This window comes from Vipera berus (assembly GCF_964194415.1).
Source record: "Vipera berus genome assembly, chromosome: 13".
NCBI lineage: Eukaryota > Metazoa > Chordata > Lepidosauria > Squamata > Viperidae > Vipera > Vipera berus.
In genome coordinates this window covers 7,703,633-7,719,894 of record NC_138216.1, presented here as the reverse complement: position 1 = coordinate 7,719,894, position 16,262 = coordinate 7,703,633, and the positions used below count along the sequence as shown (strand labels likewise).

General features: G+C 44.9%; 1 protein-coding gene across 1 annotated transcript in view; it reads left to right on the top strand.

Annotated features, from left to right (window-relative positions):
- Positions 1-16,262, top strand: part of MAPK8IP3 (mitogen-activated protein kinase 8 interacting protein 3) — a gene marked incomplete at both ends in the record, with an annotated part of 58,694 nt that overhangs the window by 34,296 nt on the left and 8,136 nt on the right. The window contains 10 exons of the mRNA XM_081338191.1: positions 2,029-2,180; positions 5,316-5,372; positions 5,895-6,065; positions 7,048-7,174; positions 8,469-8,564; positions 8,787-8,951; positions 11,113-11,278; positions 12,056-12,241; positions 13,884-14,070; positions 14,637-14,759. Of these exons, the coding sequence (XP_081194317.1) occupies positions 2,029-2,180; positions 5,316-5,372; positions 5,895-6,065; positions 7,048-7,174; positions 8,469-8,564; positions 8,787-8,951; positions 11,113-11,278; positions 12,056-12,241; positions 13,884-14,070; positions 14,637-14,759 (1,430 nt within the window). The remainder of the gene's footprint in view (positions 1-2,028; positions 2,181-5,315; positions 5,373-5,894; positions 6,066-7,047; positions 7,175-8,468; positions 8,565-8,786; positions 8,952-11,112; positions 11,279-12,055; positions 12,242-13,883; positions 14,071-14,636; positions 14,760-16,262) is intronic.

Here is a 16,262-nt window from a genome sequence, read left to right as displayed (position 1 = left end):
GGGAGGGAGGGTCTTTCTTCCCCATTTCCTTGGATAATGACCCTGAAATAATGAATGAATGAATGAACGAATGAAAGATAGACTGCGCATTTACATCGGAGCATTGTCGTGTCCACGGCCACTGAGTTGGGGTGTATTCTCATAATTGTGGGAATGGGTAACTTGTCACCCAGTCATTCCTGAGTGACATTCCCCCATAGGATGAGTGTGTTGAAAACATTGGGAAGACTCATGTTAGAAAAACTGAATAGTAGTTACAGGAGATAGGGACGCGGTGGCTCAGTGGGTTAGGACGCTGAGCTCATCGATCAGAAGGTCGGCAGTTTGGCAGGTCGAATCCCGAGTGCCGCGTAACAGAGCGAGCGCCTGTTACTCGTCCCAGCTTTAGCAGTTCGAAAGCACGTAAAAACGCAAGTAGAAAAATAGGGACCACTACGGTGGGAAGGTAACAGCGTTCCGTGCGCCTTTGGCGTCTAGTCATGCCGGACACATGACCACGGAGACGTCCTCGGACAAGCGCCGGCTCTTCGGCTTTGAAACGGAGATGAGCACCGACCCCTAGAGTCGGAAACGACTAGCACGCATCTGCGGGGGAACCTTGACCTTGACCTTTTTTTAGTTACAGGAGGGTCCTTTAAGAGTTCGTCCCTCCTCCTCCTCTTTCCTTTTTCTAATCTCATACTGTCTCGTGGACAAGAGTCAGTGGCTTTAAAAAAAAACACAACCACACTTAACTAATAGTCATAGACTACATCAGACATGTCAAACTCGCGATGCCGCAAGACATATCGAGACTGTTTTGCCATTGCTGACAATGGGGTGGGCGCGGTTTCCGTATGATGAAACCGGCCGGCGGGCTGACAGTTTGACACCCCTGGACTACATGCTTCACCTTTTGGGGCCTTTGAATTGCAAGGTAAAAATAACGTAACCACCCAATTCACACACCACCTATGAATACTCTTAAGAAGAGCAGGCTGATTGTAATGTTGTGTACTAACAACATGTTTCTTCAGTCTTCGTTCTAATGTGGTTACTTTTTTACACACACGTATGCTGTTTTCTTTTTCTGATGCAAAACTCTCCCCAGCGTTTCCCGTGTTATGGAATAGGCAGATATTATTGTTGTTCTTATTATTATTACATTATTAAAATGCCTAGGAAAAGAGGGGCTATGGGAAAGGAAGGGTTTTTTTTCTTCAATAATGACCCTGAAATTATGGCAACATCACTGCATTTATACTGTATTGGAGCGTTTGCTAAAATAGCAAGCACTTATAAAATAGCCATGCTACTCCCCACTCCAATCCTGGAACTAAAATGTCAGTGAAATTACTTCTGGAGAAATTAAGAGTTGAGTATAATGCATGGATAGGAATCATAAGTTACAGCTTAGAATAAGGTGGAATTCAGGCTGCAGCTAAGCAATAGTTGCATAGAAATTCAATCTACTGCCTACTGCTTTAAACAATTTTCCCTTCAGCAGTTCATCACGTTTTCCCCAAAGCATCCCTCCTCTGTGTTAAAGCTTTTCAGTGGGTAGATTTAACTTAATGTAATTTGAACCTGCTCTTACTAACATCTGAAGACAGAAAAATCAAACCTGGACATTAATATTAGCTTGCAGAAAAAAAATCTGTAGGTTGGTGCAAAATGTCCCATTCCGGGGACTTCGAAAACATGCTGTTTCCTAAGATGTTTCCGAGCTGACCGACCATGCCTGGGCTGGCAGGAGTTATGCTGAGAAACAGAATCTGCCAAAGTCTCCTGGAACATTTTTTTGGGGTCTCCAAAATGAGATGTTTCTGCCCATCCTTACCGTTAAGTTAAACTTTGAGTGCTTCCCCAGGTAGAATGCTAGCCTTCGCGGAATGGGTTTGGAAGTAGATTTTTCCAGAAGCTAGAAATAACAGCCCATCGTTGGGAGGGTGGGATTAACAGAAGACCCCCAAAGAGAACTAATATTTTTAACCTCCGTCTTTGGCGTTGTACTAATCCCCGTCCCCTCTCATTTCCCGTGGGTTGAAGTCCTCCTCCTCCCCGCTGCAGGACAACATCCCTATTGCTCAGAGGCGACGCTTCACCCGGGTGGAGATGGCTCGGGTCCTGATGGAGCGCAACCAGTACAAAGAAAGGTTGATGGAACTGCAGGAGGCCGTCAGGTGGACGGAGATGATCAGGTGAGGATGACCTGTCTGGTTGCAGCATTAGAGGTGGGGCTCTTTTTTCCCCGTTACTGTTAATAGCCTCATTACCATTGGTGGAGATCCTGAAGCTAAAACTCAAATACTTTGGCCACCTAATGAGAAGGAAGGACTCACTGGAGAAGAGCCTAATGCTGGGAAAGATCGAGGGCAATAGAAGAAGGGGACGACAGAGAATGAGGTGGCTGGATGGAGTCACTGAAGCAGTAGGCGTGAGCTTAAATGGACTCCAGAAGATGGTAGAAGACAGGAAGGCCTGGAGGAATGTTGTCCATAGGGTCGCGATGGGTCGGACACGACTTCGCAGCTAACAACAACAACAACAACCATTGGTGGTTGTGCCATACAGATTGCATTGACTTAGGGGTGCCATAACAGCCTAAATCAGTGATGGCGGACCTTTTAGAGACCGAGTGCCCCAAAACCGCCCCCGGTCTGCCACCCGTCCCGCCCCCGGCCACACCACGCCCACCCTCAGGCCCACCCACCACCTCCATGGCCCACTGCAGATTACCCAGGTGGCCCAGCAGCGCCACGGCGGGCACGCCCTCCGCCCGGACCCCTCAGTATCAACTGTGCGCGATGGAGCCTGAGGGCGGAGTCTTCTCCCTGCTGCCCAGCTACCATGTCCTTGGCTGAGCTGCTCCATGCGGGCGTGACTCTCCTCCAGGGGGGCTGCTGGTGAGAAGGGGGCCGTGGGGGGAGGTGGGGCTGGGGTGACGGCACTTGTGCCCACCGAGAGGTCTCTTGAGTGCCGCCTCTGGCACCACTGGCCAAATGATAGGTAGTTCTTCACTTACAACCATAAGTGGGTCCAGAGTTTCCATGGCCAGGCAAGGTGATTGTTCAGCGAGTCGCCTCTGATTTTTACGACTTCTTTTGCTATGGTTGTTAAGCGAATCACTGCCATTGTTAAAATGAGTCATGCCGTCATTAATCAAGCCCAGCTTCCCTCAGAAGCCGTCTGGGAAGATAGCAAACGGTAATAATCACATGACCCCCAGACGTTGTAAGGGTCATAAATACATGCTGGTTGCCAAAACTGTTATGCGACAGCTGAAAATGCGACGATTGATTATGCCAGCTTTTTTTACCGCCGTTGTCACTTTGAGCGGTCACCAAATGAATGGCTGTAAGTCGAGGACAACCTGTATTTCTTCCTTCCTTAACCCATTTTTGAATTTATTATTTTATTTTCACTGTTCTTTCTCTCTCCCCCCCCCCACTCCAGTCACCAGGTCTGTCAGGAATCTCTCCTTTTTGCTGGAAGTCACAACGGATTAGGCACAAATGTATTTTGAATTTATGCTGAGGTTCAAAGGGGGTTCCCCACCTTGGAGGTTAGCCATCTCTTTCAGCACCTTGGACAGAGCCCAGCAGGACTAAATGTTTAATAACTTTAGTGGCCATATTAAAAAAAAAACAGTAAGATTTTAGATCGGAGAGTTCAGGGTAACATTTACTAAAGAAGTAAAGTGAGCGAGTACCGAATACTTCCCCAGTGGTCCTAAAAACTGTTCACGTTTTCACAAAATAAGATGAACAGCTAAATTACTAGATGCCTCCAGAAATGTCGGACTTCCTTTTGCTCCTAAGTTCTGGCATTTGAAGTAGACTATCAGTACTCTTGGGAGCCCCACACCACCATTAATAGCATTTATCGGGGGAATATAGACTTCTTAGTTGGTCAAGCTGTCCCAAGCTGGTGATTGTGACCAGTCAGCTGGTAGCCATAGAAAAACGTGCATCAGTAATATGAAACACAACATATATAGATGATATTGTTAAGGAATTTGTTGTGCAGAGGTCTCCTTGTGCTACCAAAGAGTTGCACAGACAAGGAAGGGTACTGAGAGCAGTAAGAGTCACACAGGAGTACACTGAGTTGTAAAAGCAAAAAGTAGTTTACTTTAAGGTGGTGTAAGAATAAAAATGCACAGTCAAAAATAAACAGTCCAGGTCATTCACAATAGCAACAGTCCAAGTAGCAATCCAAAATACAAAGTCTTCTTACCGGTCCAGAGGTCAATACACAGTTCAGGTTTACAACAGTAGTATACCAACAGTACAGCAAAACAGAGCAAAAACAGTAATAGTAGAGAGCAGTGAATTCAGAGAGAGAAAGAAGCTACGTTACTAGCTCCCTCTTATGGCCATGAGAACACTTACACACCCATTGGCCAATTAACATCTTAAAGACATAACATCTTGGTTAATATATTTTCAACCCAACATTGTAGGCTAACACCATATGCCTAACAGATATAATTTAGCAGAGGATGATGCCAAGCTGGGCTCTTTCCCCAATTTTGCTCCTTTTGCTCCTCTACTTCGGTGTTTCTCAACCTTAGCAACTTTAAGATGGGCGGATTTCAACTCTCAGAATTCCCCAGCCAGCCGTGGTTCTACTTGGAGGAGAGGTTTTGCATCTCCACATCTAGTGAGGCCACCTACGTCTTTTAGGCAAGACATTTAAAGGAAGAAATAGCAGTGGGAAGGGTCATTGTGAGCAGAAAATCAGCTGAATTTGTGACTTTATCCAGTGATGGAAAGGTAGACAAATTGTCAGAATCCATTTATATCCCATTCATAAATGTATGTCTAAAATATTATACTCCTCCCTGGATTCTGTCATTTTCCCCGAGGGGAGAAGAGATGATGTTTATTCAGCCTGCCTGTAGGCTGTCTTCAAAGACCAGGGAAAACCTTTTGAACTGAGGACAACAAAGGGAGGGAAGGGAGAAGGAGATCTGGTTTGTATCTCCATTTGAATCTGAAAAGGAAGGAGGCAATAGTCATAAAGGCACGGGAAGATCCCTCTTTCCCACAAAAGGGTTTGACACCTAAGTTTAATTGATGTGGGTCTGACCAAATGGGTTTGAGGGGAGGGGGTTGAACCGGGAACTCTTTATAAAGTATCAAAGTGTAACACAATGCCAGATCCTGTCTTGTATTTCCACAACCAATCATGTCCTAGTAAAAACTCCTTTTGGACAAGACCTGGCTCCAAAAGTTCTTTATTTTCCTAAGATGTGGATTGGGGTGGGTCCTGACACAAATCATGTTTCTGCCATACCCTGTTTCTGAATTCTCCGTTCTGTTTGTCTGCAGAGCCTCCCGGGAACATCCTTCCGTTCAAGAGAAGAAAAAATCCACCATTTGGCAGTTGTAAGTAGGGGAACTTAACTTGCGAGACGTCAGTGAAGAGATTTGGGTATATAGGATATTCTTGCAGTCCAGTATAGTATTGGAGGTATTTGGCATTTGTGTTCTCTAAAAGACAGCCTCTCTTTTTTTGCAAATGGCACCCTGAATAGCACTGGGGAGAGGCCTCAGGCTTTATCCACTTGAGGATTCAAACAACTTTTACGTAGAAATATAGCAAAGACTAATCAGAAATGATGTCAAATGCCAATCATCTTACCTTTCTGATAACATGGGTTAGGCTTGCTGCTTATTGTGAGAATACACAGTTAATAAACCAAAGGTCAACGCGGGTCAGTTTTTGTGGCCGGTTACTTCCTAGTCTGCATTTAAAATACAAGTGCTAACTTAGGACAGTATCTTCAAATGCCTAAGCAATCAAGTCGGGAAGCCTAACTGAGGAGCCTCAGAAGAGACCTACGCTGCCTCAGGTCTGTCTTTGGAACTCAGAACCCCTTGCCTTCATTCCCTCTCCCCTCTCACCAGCTTCAGCCGGTTGTTCAGTTCCTCCTCCAGCCCTCCACCATCCAAAAGGAGCTATCCATCAGTGAATATTCACTACAAGTCTCCCACAGCAGCCGGGCTAAGCCAGCGCCGCAGCCACACCCTGTGTCAAATCTCTGCCGGGAACCGAACTCTTGAGTTTTTCCCAGATGAGTAAGTTTGGCTCTGATATTTTTTGTCGGAAAGCAGAAGGGTCGCTTAGAAGGATGTACATTGGTAGGAGAGCTGAGTTAATCTAGGGTAGCCCAAAAGAAATGGTTGAATGGTTGGAGCGCTGGGCAGGAGCTTAGGAAGCCCATGTTTGAGACCCTGAGAGCTGCCTTGGGGTGGGATTGAGCTCTTGTTGTTCACTCCAGCTCCTGTTGGAGATATTTTTATTTTTATTTTTTTATTTTATTTTATTTTAATTCTATTTATATCCCGCCCTTCTCCGAAGACTCAGGGCGGCTTACAAGCTTAGTAGTAGCCTTCATTCTATGTATATGCCTGCTTATTAGGGTTTTCACACACACCCCAAGCGGCATTATTACAAAGTCAGCTTAATTGCCCCCAACAATCTGGGTCCTCATTTTACCTACCTCAGAAGGATGGAAGGCTGAGTCAACCTTGAGCCTGGTGGGATGCGAACCTGCACTAATTGCAGGCAGCTGGTGTTACTTAAGGAGGCATTAGCCCCCAACTGGGTATCCCACAAGGCACCGGTGACGTCACCCGCTAATCCTTTCAACCTGGAAGGGGCTCGGTGCTTCTGACACGAGCGGAAAAAAAAAATTTGCGCAGAGAAGAGAGGAGAATTGCTCTAGTCATAAATAAACTTAGGGGAAAGGCAAAGATGCTGGGTTCTTGGGAGAAATGCAGACCGTGCTAAAATATAGTTTGCTACAGCATGTTTAGTTCACTCAACAACCATGGATTCATTTAAGGATCCATGGTGATTTGCTTAACAGCCACTGCCATAATCAGGTTGGTGAAATGATGACCAGCTTTATGACTGTCAGAGGCAATGGCAGGCTCCATGACTGGCATAAGTTGAGGACTTCCTGTACTGGATTTCCCTCCCCCCCATCTTCCTACTGCTACGGAGCCCTCGCTTGTCCTCTTGGTCTACCTTTGTCTTCCTCTTGATCCTTCTCAGTGATTGCACATCTTCGGCACGTCGTGAGCAGAAGCGAGAGCAATACCGCCAGGTCCGTGAGCACGTCCGGAATGATGATGGCCGCTTACAGGCCTGTGGGTGGAGCCTGCCAGCCAAATACAAACAGGTAACACTCCTATACCAAGAAGGAGACAGTTAGGGAGATATGTTAGGAAAGCAAGGAAGAGCGTGATTCCCTTTCCACACGGATTCCTTGGTTGAGTTCCCAGTCCTTTATCATCGGTACATTACAAATGGTTGTAACAATCCTGCATTAGCAGGAAGAATTATGTTTTTAGATTGCCATTTTAAACACAAGCTAAGCGTGGAAAATGTGGGTAGAATTGTTCTGATGGAAACTCCGCTTAGAAAGCCAATGCTTTCCTTACTGATATCTTGAAGAAGAATAAAATTCTCTTCCGCTCGGATAAACTGGAAGGAGTGATGTTTACATATCAAGGACAAAGATTTAGACTGAATTCTATAGAAAAAACCAAGGACTTCCTGAGTAGAAAAACTGTCACCTTGAAATAGATTGATTCAGGTGGGTGTTTGGTTATTTTTAGGGTCTAAAAGCCAAAAAAAATGTGTTAAAACACAGTAAAACTGAAGAGCGTGCTTTTCTGCCAAAAAAATAGCAGCACGTTTTTGTTCCTTATTTCCTTATTTTAAGCAATATGCAGTGCACATTTGCCAATGGTTGCTCAGGATCCCACTTCCTTCAGTGGAGCGAATTCTTACTAGAAAGCATATTTCAAATAGCAACTTTGGTCAATTTTCTCCAATTTATCCCTCTATTAGTAAGGTGGGATCCCGTCTACTGTCAGGACCCACCTCAATCCACATCTTAGGAAATAAGAACTCTTGGATGCAAGTTTGTCCAAAAGGAAAAGTTTACTAGGATGAGATCGATTGTGGCAATACAAGACGGGATCTAACAGAGTTACATTTCAATCCTATATAAAGCATTCCCATTTCAACCCCCTCCCCTCATCCATTTGGTCAGGCTCCCATCATTTACTTAGGTGTCAGGTCCTTCCGTGGGAAAGGGAACTCTCCTTGTGTTTATTGTTATTGCTTCTTCCTTTTCAGCTGCAAATGGAGATGCAATCCAGATCTCTCTCTCCCCCTGTCCCCCCCCCCCCAGATCAAAAGCTTCCCTGGTGTTTGAAGACAGCCTATTGCAATCTGAGTAACCATCCTCTCCACCCCCCCTCGGAGAGAGGGCAGAATCCCCAGAATAAGCACAATGTTCTACCTATACATTTATGAAATGGGATATAAATGGATTCTGACAGTTAAGCTGGTCACCTAAAGATGACGAGAATCAACATTTCCCAAAACCTCCCGCCACTTTCTTGCTGTAGAAACAGACAGCTCTGTGCTGTGAATGAACTGTGCTGTCTCTTCATCCTCAACAGTTGAGTCCCAACGGTGGCCAAGAAGATAATCGGATGAAAAATGTCCCCGTCCCTGTTTATTGTCGCCCCTTAGTGGAGAAGGACCCTACCATGAAGGTAATGTCAACACTCAGCAAATTTTTCTCTCTCTTACCTGGGAAGATTTCCACCCTGCAAGTCAAGCGTGATTGCTGAATCACGCTTGTAGAAGACACTTCACACCCCTTGAAGCATTTCATTGTGACACTTTTCCTATCCTTGTTGTGAACCACAACCTACGGACAATGCAGAAATAAAGCCTGCATTTGATCTTCCGTGTTTTCTCTTTTCCGCATATAGTTATGGTGTGCAGCTGGTGTAAATTTGACAGGCTGGAAACCCGGGGTGGATCCGGATGTTGCAAATGGTCAAAAGCCTGATCTGGGATGTGATCCACTGACCTGTGATCGAGAGGTGGAAGGAGAGAATATGAAGAGTAATCACACATCTCCAGAAAAGAAAAAGGTTGGGCATATAGTTGGCTCTGCTTATTATGTGTAGGCGGTTTTTTTTTCCCCAGGGCTGGATAATAATATAAAAAACAATTAGAATTTTTCTGGGCCGTATAATTAGTATAATAATCAGTATAATCAGTATAAGACAATATCTTCTTTCTACTTGGAAACCGCTTCTGGACTTTGTGCTCGAGGTGGGAAAAGAATGATATCATGATTTTGGGTTTTACCGATTAGACTGATTTCCCAATACAGAAATGGCTAGTCCATTTGTTTATTAACGGGGCATATATTTTATGTCGCTGGATTGTAATAAGCTTCTGGCTGGGGACCAGGGTATAAATATACAAGGTTTGTGCAGGGGAACCTAATATGGATGAATGTTTGTTGTGCTCGTGCACGGGTGGGCTGCCTTGAAATGAATGCTTGTTTTCCAACCCATAAAGAGCTGGTTTGGTCTAGTGCAGGGGTAGGCAACCTCGGCTCTTTTGTGACTCGTGGACTTCAACTCCCAGAATTCCTGAGCCAGCCATGCTGAGGGAAAAGGGAGAGGTTTTCAAGTTGAGCCATGCTGGCTCAGGAATTCTGGGAGTTGAAGTCCATGAGTCATAAAAGAGCCAAGGTTTCCTTCCCCCGGCCTAGGCCTAGGCCGCTTTACGACTCGTGGACTTCAACTCCCAGAATTCCTGAGCTAGCCATGCTGAGGGAAAAGGGAGAGGTTTTCAAGTTGAGCCATGCTGGCTCAGGAATTCTGGGAGTTGAAGTCCATGAGTCATAAAAGAGCCAAGGTTTCCTTCCCCCGGCCTAGGCCTAGGCCGCTTTATGACTCGTGGACTTCAACTCCCAGAATTCCTGAGCCAGCCATGCTGAGGGGAAAGAGAGAGGTTTCCAAGCTGAGCCAGGCTGGCTGAGGAATTTTGGGAGTTGAAGTCCACGAGTCATAAAAGAGCCGAGGTTGCCTACCCGTGGGCTAGTCAGTGCATACGACTATAGAAATGCAAAAAGTTGAGATTTGATTTTAATGTCTGATTTTACTGCAACAGAGAGAGTCGGAAGTCAACGCCTTTTGTTTCTTCCCCTCCTTTCTTCACGCCTTTTTTGTTTTCCCTTTTTCTACTCTTGTCCCCTACTGCTATTTGCATTTGTATTTTCATATTTGATGTCATAAATGAATAAAACTTAATTTTTTAAAAAAGACAATATCTTCCTGAAAGGTAAAGTCGCACTGCACTTCAAGGCATAGCAGTGTGCTATTCACTTAATTTCTACTCATAAATGAACATCGAAGCTCCAGCATTCAAAAACGTTGAGTTCAATGAAATTAGTGGCATTAGTTGAACTTCGTTGCTGAAATCATGACTCTTGCTCAGGATTTGAATAGTCTGACTGAAATCCCAAGTCTGCTAATTAGTGGGACAGTCCACAGATGAGTGAGAAATACTGTACAGGTAGTAGACAGACCTCCTCAGGTGTATTTATGATTTGGCTTGGCAACCAGCAGCGTCTCACAGTCACGTGACTGCGTTTTACGATGCTTTTGCTGAAAACAATTGGTTTGCTTAAACAGCCACAGCATTTCCTTCGGGATTGCAGCGTTTGCTTAAGGACTCCCGCAAAACAGGCCATAAAAATCATAAAATTGACCCTGCGAATGACCCTGTTTTATGACCATCATGACTTACGATCAGACAGACTCCATTCAAGTTGAGAACTTATCTGCGCGCTCTTGAAGTGACATTCAATGGAATATCTTTAGCAAGCTGAATTTGCTTAGCTTTACTGCAGGAACTGTCCCACTCTAGACTGGGTGAGGCTTAGCTAAAGTCTGGGTTCCTTCATAAAGCAGAACCACAGTCAGCTCAGGGAACATATCCAGGAGTAGCAAATGTGAGATGTTGCTCTGGTAAATTCCTGGAGCCAACTGAGAACTTAGGTTAACTGATCCTGGGGTTCATTTCAGCCACATTTGGAGGTTCACATGTTCCCTAGCTCTAACTTACACGACAAAATACAGGAGCGGTAAGTTGGCCTTGGATGGAAGTCTGTCCCAAATCATGCCACAATATGATGGTCCAACAAGAGTTTTAGCCTGGAAGGTTGTGGGAAAGTTGCAACATGCAACATAGCCCTTTACCTGGCTATGTGCCTATTGCCTTTTTGCTTTCTCACAGACCAAAGAACTGCACGAGATGGATGCCACGTCCAGTAGAGTATGGATCCTCACCAGCACCTTATCTACTAGCAAAGTGGTGATCATCGATGCCAACCAACCAGGAACAGTGGTGGATCATTTCACAGTTTGCAACGCCCATGTGCTTTGCATCTCCAGCATTCCAGGCAAGCAAAGACAGATCTTGGACTTCACAAGGCAACTCTGGGCGGTTTACAAAGGCTTGTCATTCCCTATCCTGGATAATGCAATGTTGGTCCATAAATGTTCAATTGTTGCTTTCAAAGCTTGTAATTCATGAGAAACAGATTTAGAATAATATAGCAGTCTAGAATCAAAGATATTTTACAACATTCATAAAAAACAGTCCTCTTCTTGCATAAAACACAACACAGACCTGTATGGGCAAGCTTAAATTTTAATATGAAAGATGGGACTTGGTCTCCTGTATCTGTTAGTTTTTTTGGGGGGGCAGGGGGGGAAGTCCTAGTCCTTATGATCTTTAAAAGCTTCCCAAGGGAAACTTGTATTGTTAAGTCATAATTAAAGGGAAACTAGCTTTGGTAGCGAACATCCAAGCCTAAATTTGGTTTGGCTAGACATGATAGGATGGGATGATTTTTTTAAAAAAAAACTTGTATGTGAAGTAACTTTTATTTCCACTTGTTTCCAAATATAAATCCTAATCTTTTGGAAATTGAATGGATATTTTGCCTGGCAAAAGTGGTGTAGGATGAAGTTCCCGGTATTTTCCAAACCTTAAAATACCGTTGAGATTGCTTTACATGGACATGACATGCTAGCCTTGCCTGCTGGCTGGGGAATTCTGGGAGTTGCAAGTCCACTTAACTTCCAAGGGCCAAAGTTACTTTAGATACCAATGATGCTGCTTTACATAGATGTGGTCCACTGATCCTGAAGCCTTCTGTTTCCCATCTTTGCAGCGGCCTGCGATTCCGATTATCCTCCTGGAGAAACATTTCTGGAAAGGGACTTGAATCCGGAGGAATCTTCAGGGACAGATGGAGTCTTAGCAGGCATTACTTTAGTTGGCTGTGCAACCCGTTGCAACGTTCCTAGTAGCAATTGCTCCTCCCGTGGAGACACCCCCGTGTTGGACAAAGGACAAAGTATGTTTCCACTTGCTTTAAGGACAGGGTTTTTTTTCCTCCCCAGCTTGCTTTTACTTAATTAAGCCTGTTTACGGTTCTTTTGTCGATCAGAAGGTCGGCAGTTTGGCGGGTCGAATCCCGAGTGCTGCGTAGCAGAGTGAGCGCCCGTTACGCGTCCCAGCTTCTGCCAACCTAGCAGTTCGAAAGCACGTAAAAATGCAAGTAGAAAAATAGAGACCACTCCGGTGGGAAGGTAACAGCGTTCCGTGCGCCTTTGGCGTCTAGTCATGCCGGCCACATGACCACGGAGACGTCCTCGGACAAGCGCCGGCTCTTCGGCTTTGAAACGGAGATGAGCACTGGCCCCTAGAGTCGGAAACGAGTAGCACGCATGTGCGGGGAAACCTTTACCTTTACCTTTACGGTTCTTTTACTAAAACAACCTTAAATTTAACTGTTCAGGATTAAAATAGGTTGACCAAATGGCTCAGTATATAATAAAATCTTGCTATCCAGAGCTAGCATATGATTCTAATTATGAATGTGTCCTGCTTATCAAGGGAAAAAAAGAAAACAGAGAAAACTACACACATTTAAGCTAACCACCACTGAATCTGGATCTAATTGGGATAATCTTAAAAAGTAAAGGTAAAAGTTCCCCCGCACATGCGTGCTAGTCATTTCCGACTCTAGGGGCCGGAGCTCATCTCCATTTCAAAGCCGAAGAGCCAGCGCTTGTCCGAGGACATCTCCGTGGTCATGTGGCCGGCATGACTAGACGCCAAAGGCGCACGGAACGCTGTTACCTTCCCACTGGAGTGGTCCCTATTTTTCTACTTGCATTGTTTACGTGCTTTCGAACTGCTAGGTTGGCAGAAGCTGGGACGAGTAACAGGCGCTCACTCTGCACTTGGGATTCGACCCGCCAAACTGCCGACCTTCTGATCGACAAGCTCAGCGTCCTAACCTGCTGAGCCACCGCATCCCTGGGATAATCTTAGTGAAGGAGAAAAGGCCATGGAGGATACATACTGGGTTGCAGTAGATTGTCCTTTTCGATGACCAATATTGTGCTTTTCGTTGATCAGTATTCTGATAGAGATGATTTTTTTCTTTCTAATTAGCAAGTGGAATTCACTTAGGACTCTTCTTTGTTGAAACCCCAATAAGTGACAATTAAAATTGTCTTCCATTTTCCTTCAAGTTACCAAATTATTTTAATAACGATACAAAATCTCCACCTGTCAATTGCAAAAGCCATGCTGCTTGGATGCATTGCATACTACATTGATACATTCCAACATCCTCTTGGGAAGGATTTGATGCATATGAAGGCCAACACCATCTAAAGAACTGGCAGCTGTCACTTCACAGTGTTGTGAACAGATAATAGCATCTGTCTTAGCTAATTTGATAGTTGGATAAAAATGCCAAACCCAGTCTTAAGCACCTGGATGGCTGTGGAATCAACCATATATTTTTAAATTTATATCCTCCCAGACTCCCAGCAGCTTTGGATGATTTTGTCTTTTAAAACTCACGCTGTATTTTTGGGGGGATGGGGCCTGTCTTCTCCGTTGGTAGCAGGTAACCACTCTTTTTGTTCATGTTTTTCTTCATCTTTAATGTCAGATTTTTTTTTTATTTTTTTTGCCTTTAGATGAAGTGGCTGCAACGAGCAATGCTAGGATTGATCAGTCCCAGTCCACTGAGGAGGCCACTGAAGCCACGGAGGTTCCCGAGAACGGCGGGAGTGAAACGGAGCCAGCCCAGGTCCGGACTGGCCCCCTTACGGAACATGTGTTTACCGATCCAATTCCAGCTCAGGCACCCGCAAGGCAGAACAGGTAAAGGAGACGTTGCTTGTTCTCGTCCTGGAAAGTCCCAGCAACAAGTTAGAATAAATGGAAAAGGGACAGGCAGTTACAGAATAATAGAGAATGCCATGCTAAAGAAGATCAAAGCTTGGCCAAATACAAGTAGTTCCCCATCCATTTGTTTAGTGATTGTTCAGAGTTACAGTGGCATTGAACAAAGTGATCCATGACCAGCCCTCACATTTATAGTTGCAGCGTCGCCAATTTTATGATTAAAATTCGGATAACTAGCATGTATTTATGACAGTTGAACTATCCCAGGGTCGCTTGATCGCCATTCGTGACTGTTGGCAGCCGGTGTCCTACAAGCAAACTCAATGGGAGAGGCCAGATTCGCTTGATTAAGCGAACTGCTTGATTCGCTTGAAAACTGCAATGATTCACTTAACAGACATGGCAAAAAAGGCCATAAATTCAGGGCCTTGCTTAGCAACAGAAATTCTGGCCAAACTGGTCATAAGGCAAGGACTGCCTGTATAAAGCATTTTCTCTTCTGTACCAGCAGACGCTTAAAATGGGTGTTTTTCTGCCAACAGTGAGAATGGACATCCAAAAATGGAGTCAAGCACAGCAGTGCAGGATCAAGAGGCAAATGGCAACACAGTGGGTGCTACCACCAGTGCTGCCCCCACCATGTGGCTTGGAGCACAGAATGGGTGGTAAGAATCTCAACCTTTGTTTGTGCAGCACACCTATTAGTAACTCCATCAGATCTCAGTTGGAGAACCAGTTTGATCCAATGGTTAAAGCACCAGGCTAGAAAGAAAGAGACCATGCGTTACAATGAAAGCCAGCTGGGTGACTCTGGGCCAATGACCAGGAGACTGTGAGTTCTAGTCCTGCCTTAGCCATGAAAGCCGGCTGGGTGACTTTGAGCCAATCACAAGAGATGGTGAGTTCTAGTCCTGCCTTAGCCATGAAAGCCGGCTGGGTGACTTTGAGCCAATCAAAAGAGATGGTGAGTTCTAGTCCTGCCTTAGCCATGAAAGCCGGCTGGGTGACTTTGAGCCAATCACAAGAGATGGTGAGTTCTAGTCCTGCCTTAGCCATGAAAGCCGGCTGGGTGACTTTGAGCCAATCACAAGAGATGGTGAGTTCTAGTCCTGCCTTAGCTATGAAAGCCGGCTGGGTGACTTTGAGCCAATCACAAGAGATGGTGAGTTCTAGTCCTGCCTTAGCCATGAAAGCCGGCTGGGTAGCCTTGGGCCAATGACCAGGAGACTGTGAGTTCTAGTCCTGCCTTAGCCATGAAAGCCGGCTGGGTGGCCTTGGGCCAGTCCTTCTCTTTCATGCCAACCCACCTCTTGGTTATTGTTTTGGGGAAATAGGAGAAGGACTATTAGATATGTATTGTTATTTATAAATAAAAACAAAGACAGGATATAAATAGACAAGTCTTTCTCATAGGTGGTTCTGGTAGAACACCGTCACCCAAATGATGGCTTGAGTATCACAGGAAATGAGAATTTGGGTGGAGTGTTCTCCGTTACACCACATTTGAGGAAAGTCCTTCACAAACTGGACCTTCATCCAGAAAAAGTTTATAGCGGTGTTTTTCAAACTCAGCAGCTTTAAGATACACAGACTTCAATTCATACTGGATGGGGAATTCCGGGAGTTGAAATCCAGACATCTTAAAGTTGCTGAATTTGAACAACATTGGTCTATAACTAGGTAAAAAAAGTATTGTAAACTCTCCTTCAAATGGACTCAGTTATTGACAATTTCACAAAACGGTCTTCGTAGTTTTCTGGGCAACTTGCCATGGGCTTATTTTAAGATTTTTTTCCCCCCCAGTGTCACATTTGGCCTATAGTAGAGGTTTTTGTTGATGATCTCCCATCAAAGTACCAACCAGAACTGGTTCTATTTAGCTTCTGAACCCAGAGAAGATTTACCAGATTTATTTTTTTTAATTTTAATTCCATTTATATCCCGCCCTTCTCCGAAGACTCAGGGCGGCTTACAAGCTTAGCAGTAGCCTTCATTCTATGTATATGCCTGCTTATTAGGGCTTTCACACACCCCAAGCGGCATTATTACAAAGTCAGCTTAATTGCCCCCAACAATCTGGCTCCTCATTTTACCTACCTCGGAAGGATGGAAGGCTGAGTCAACCTTGAGCCTGGTGGGACTCGAACCTACACTAATTGCAGGCAGCT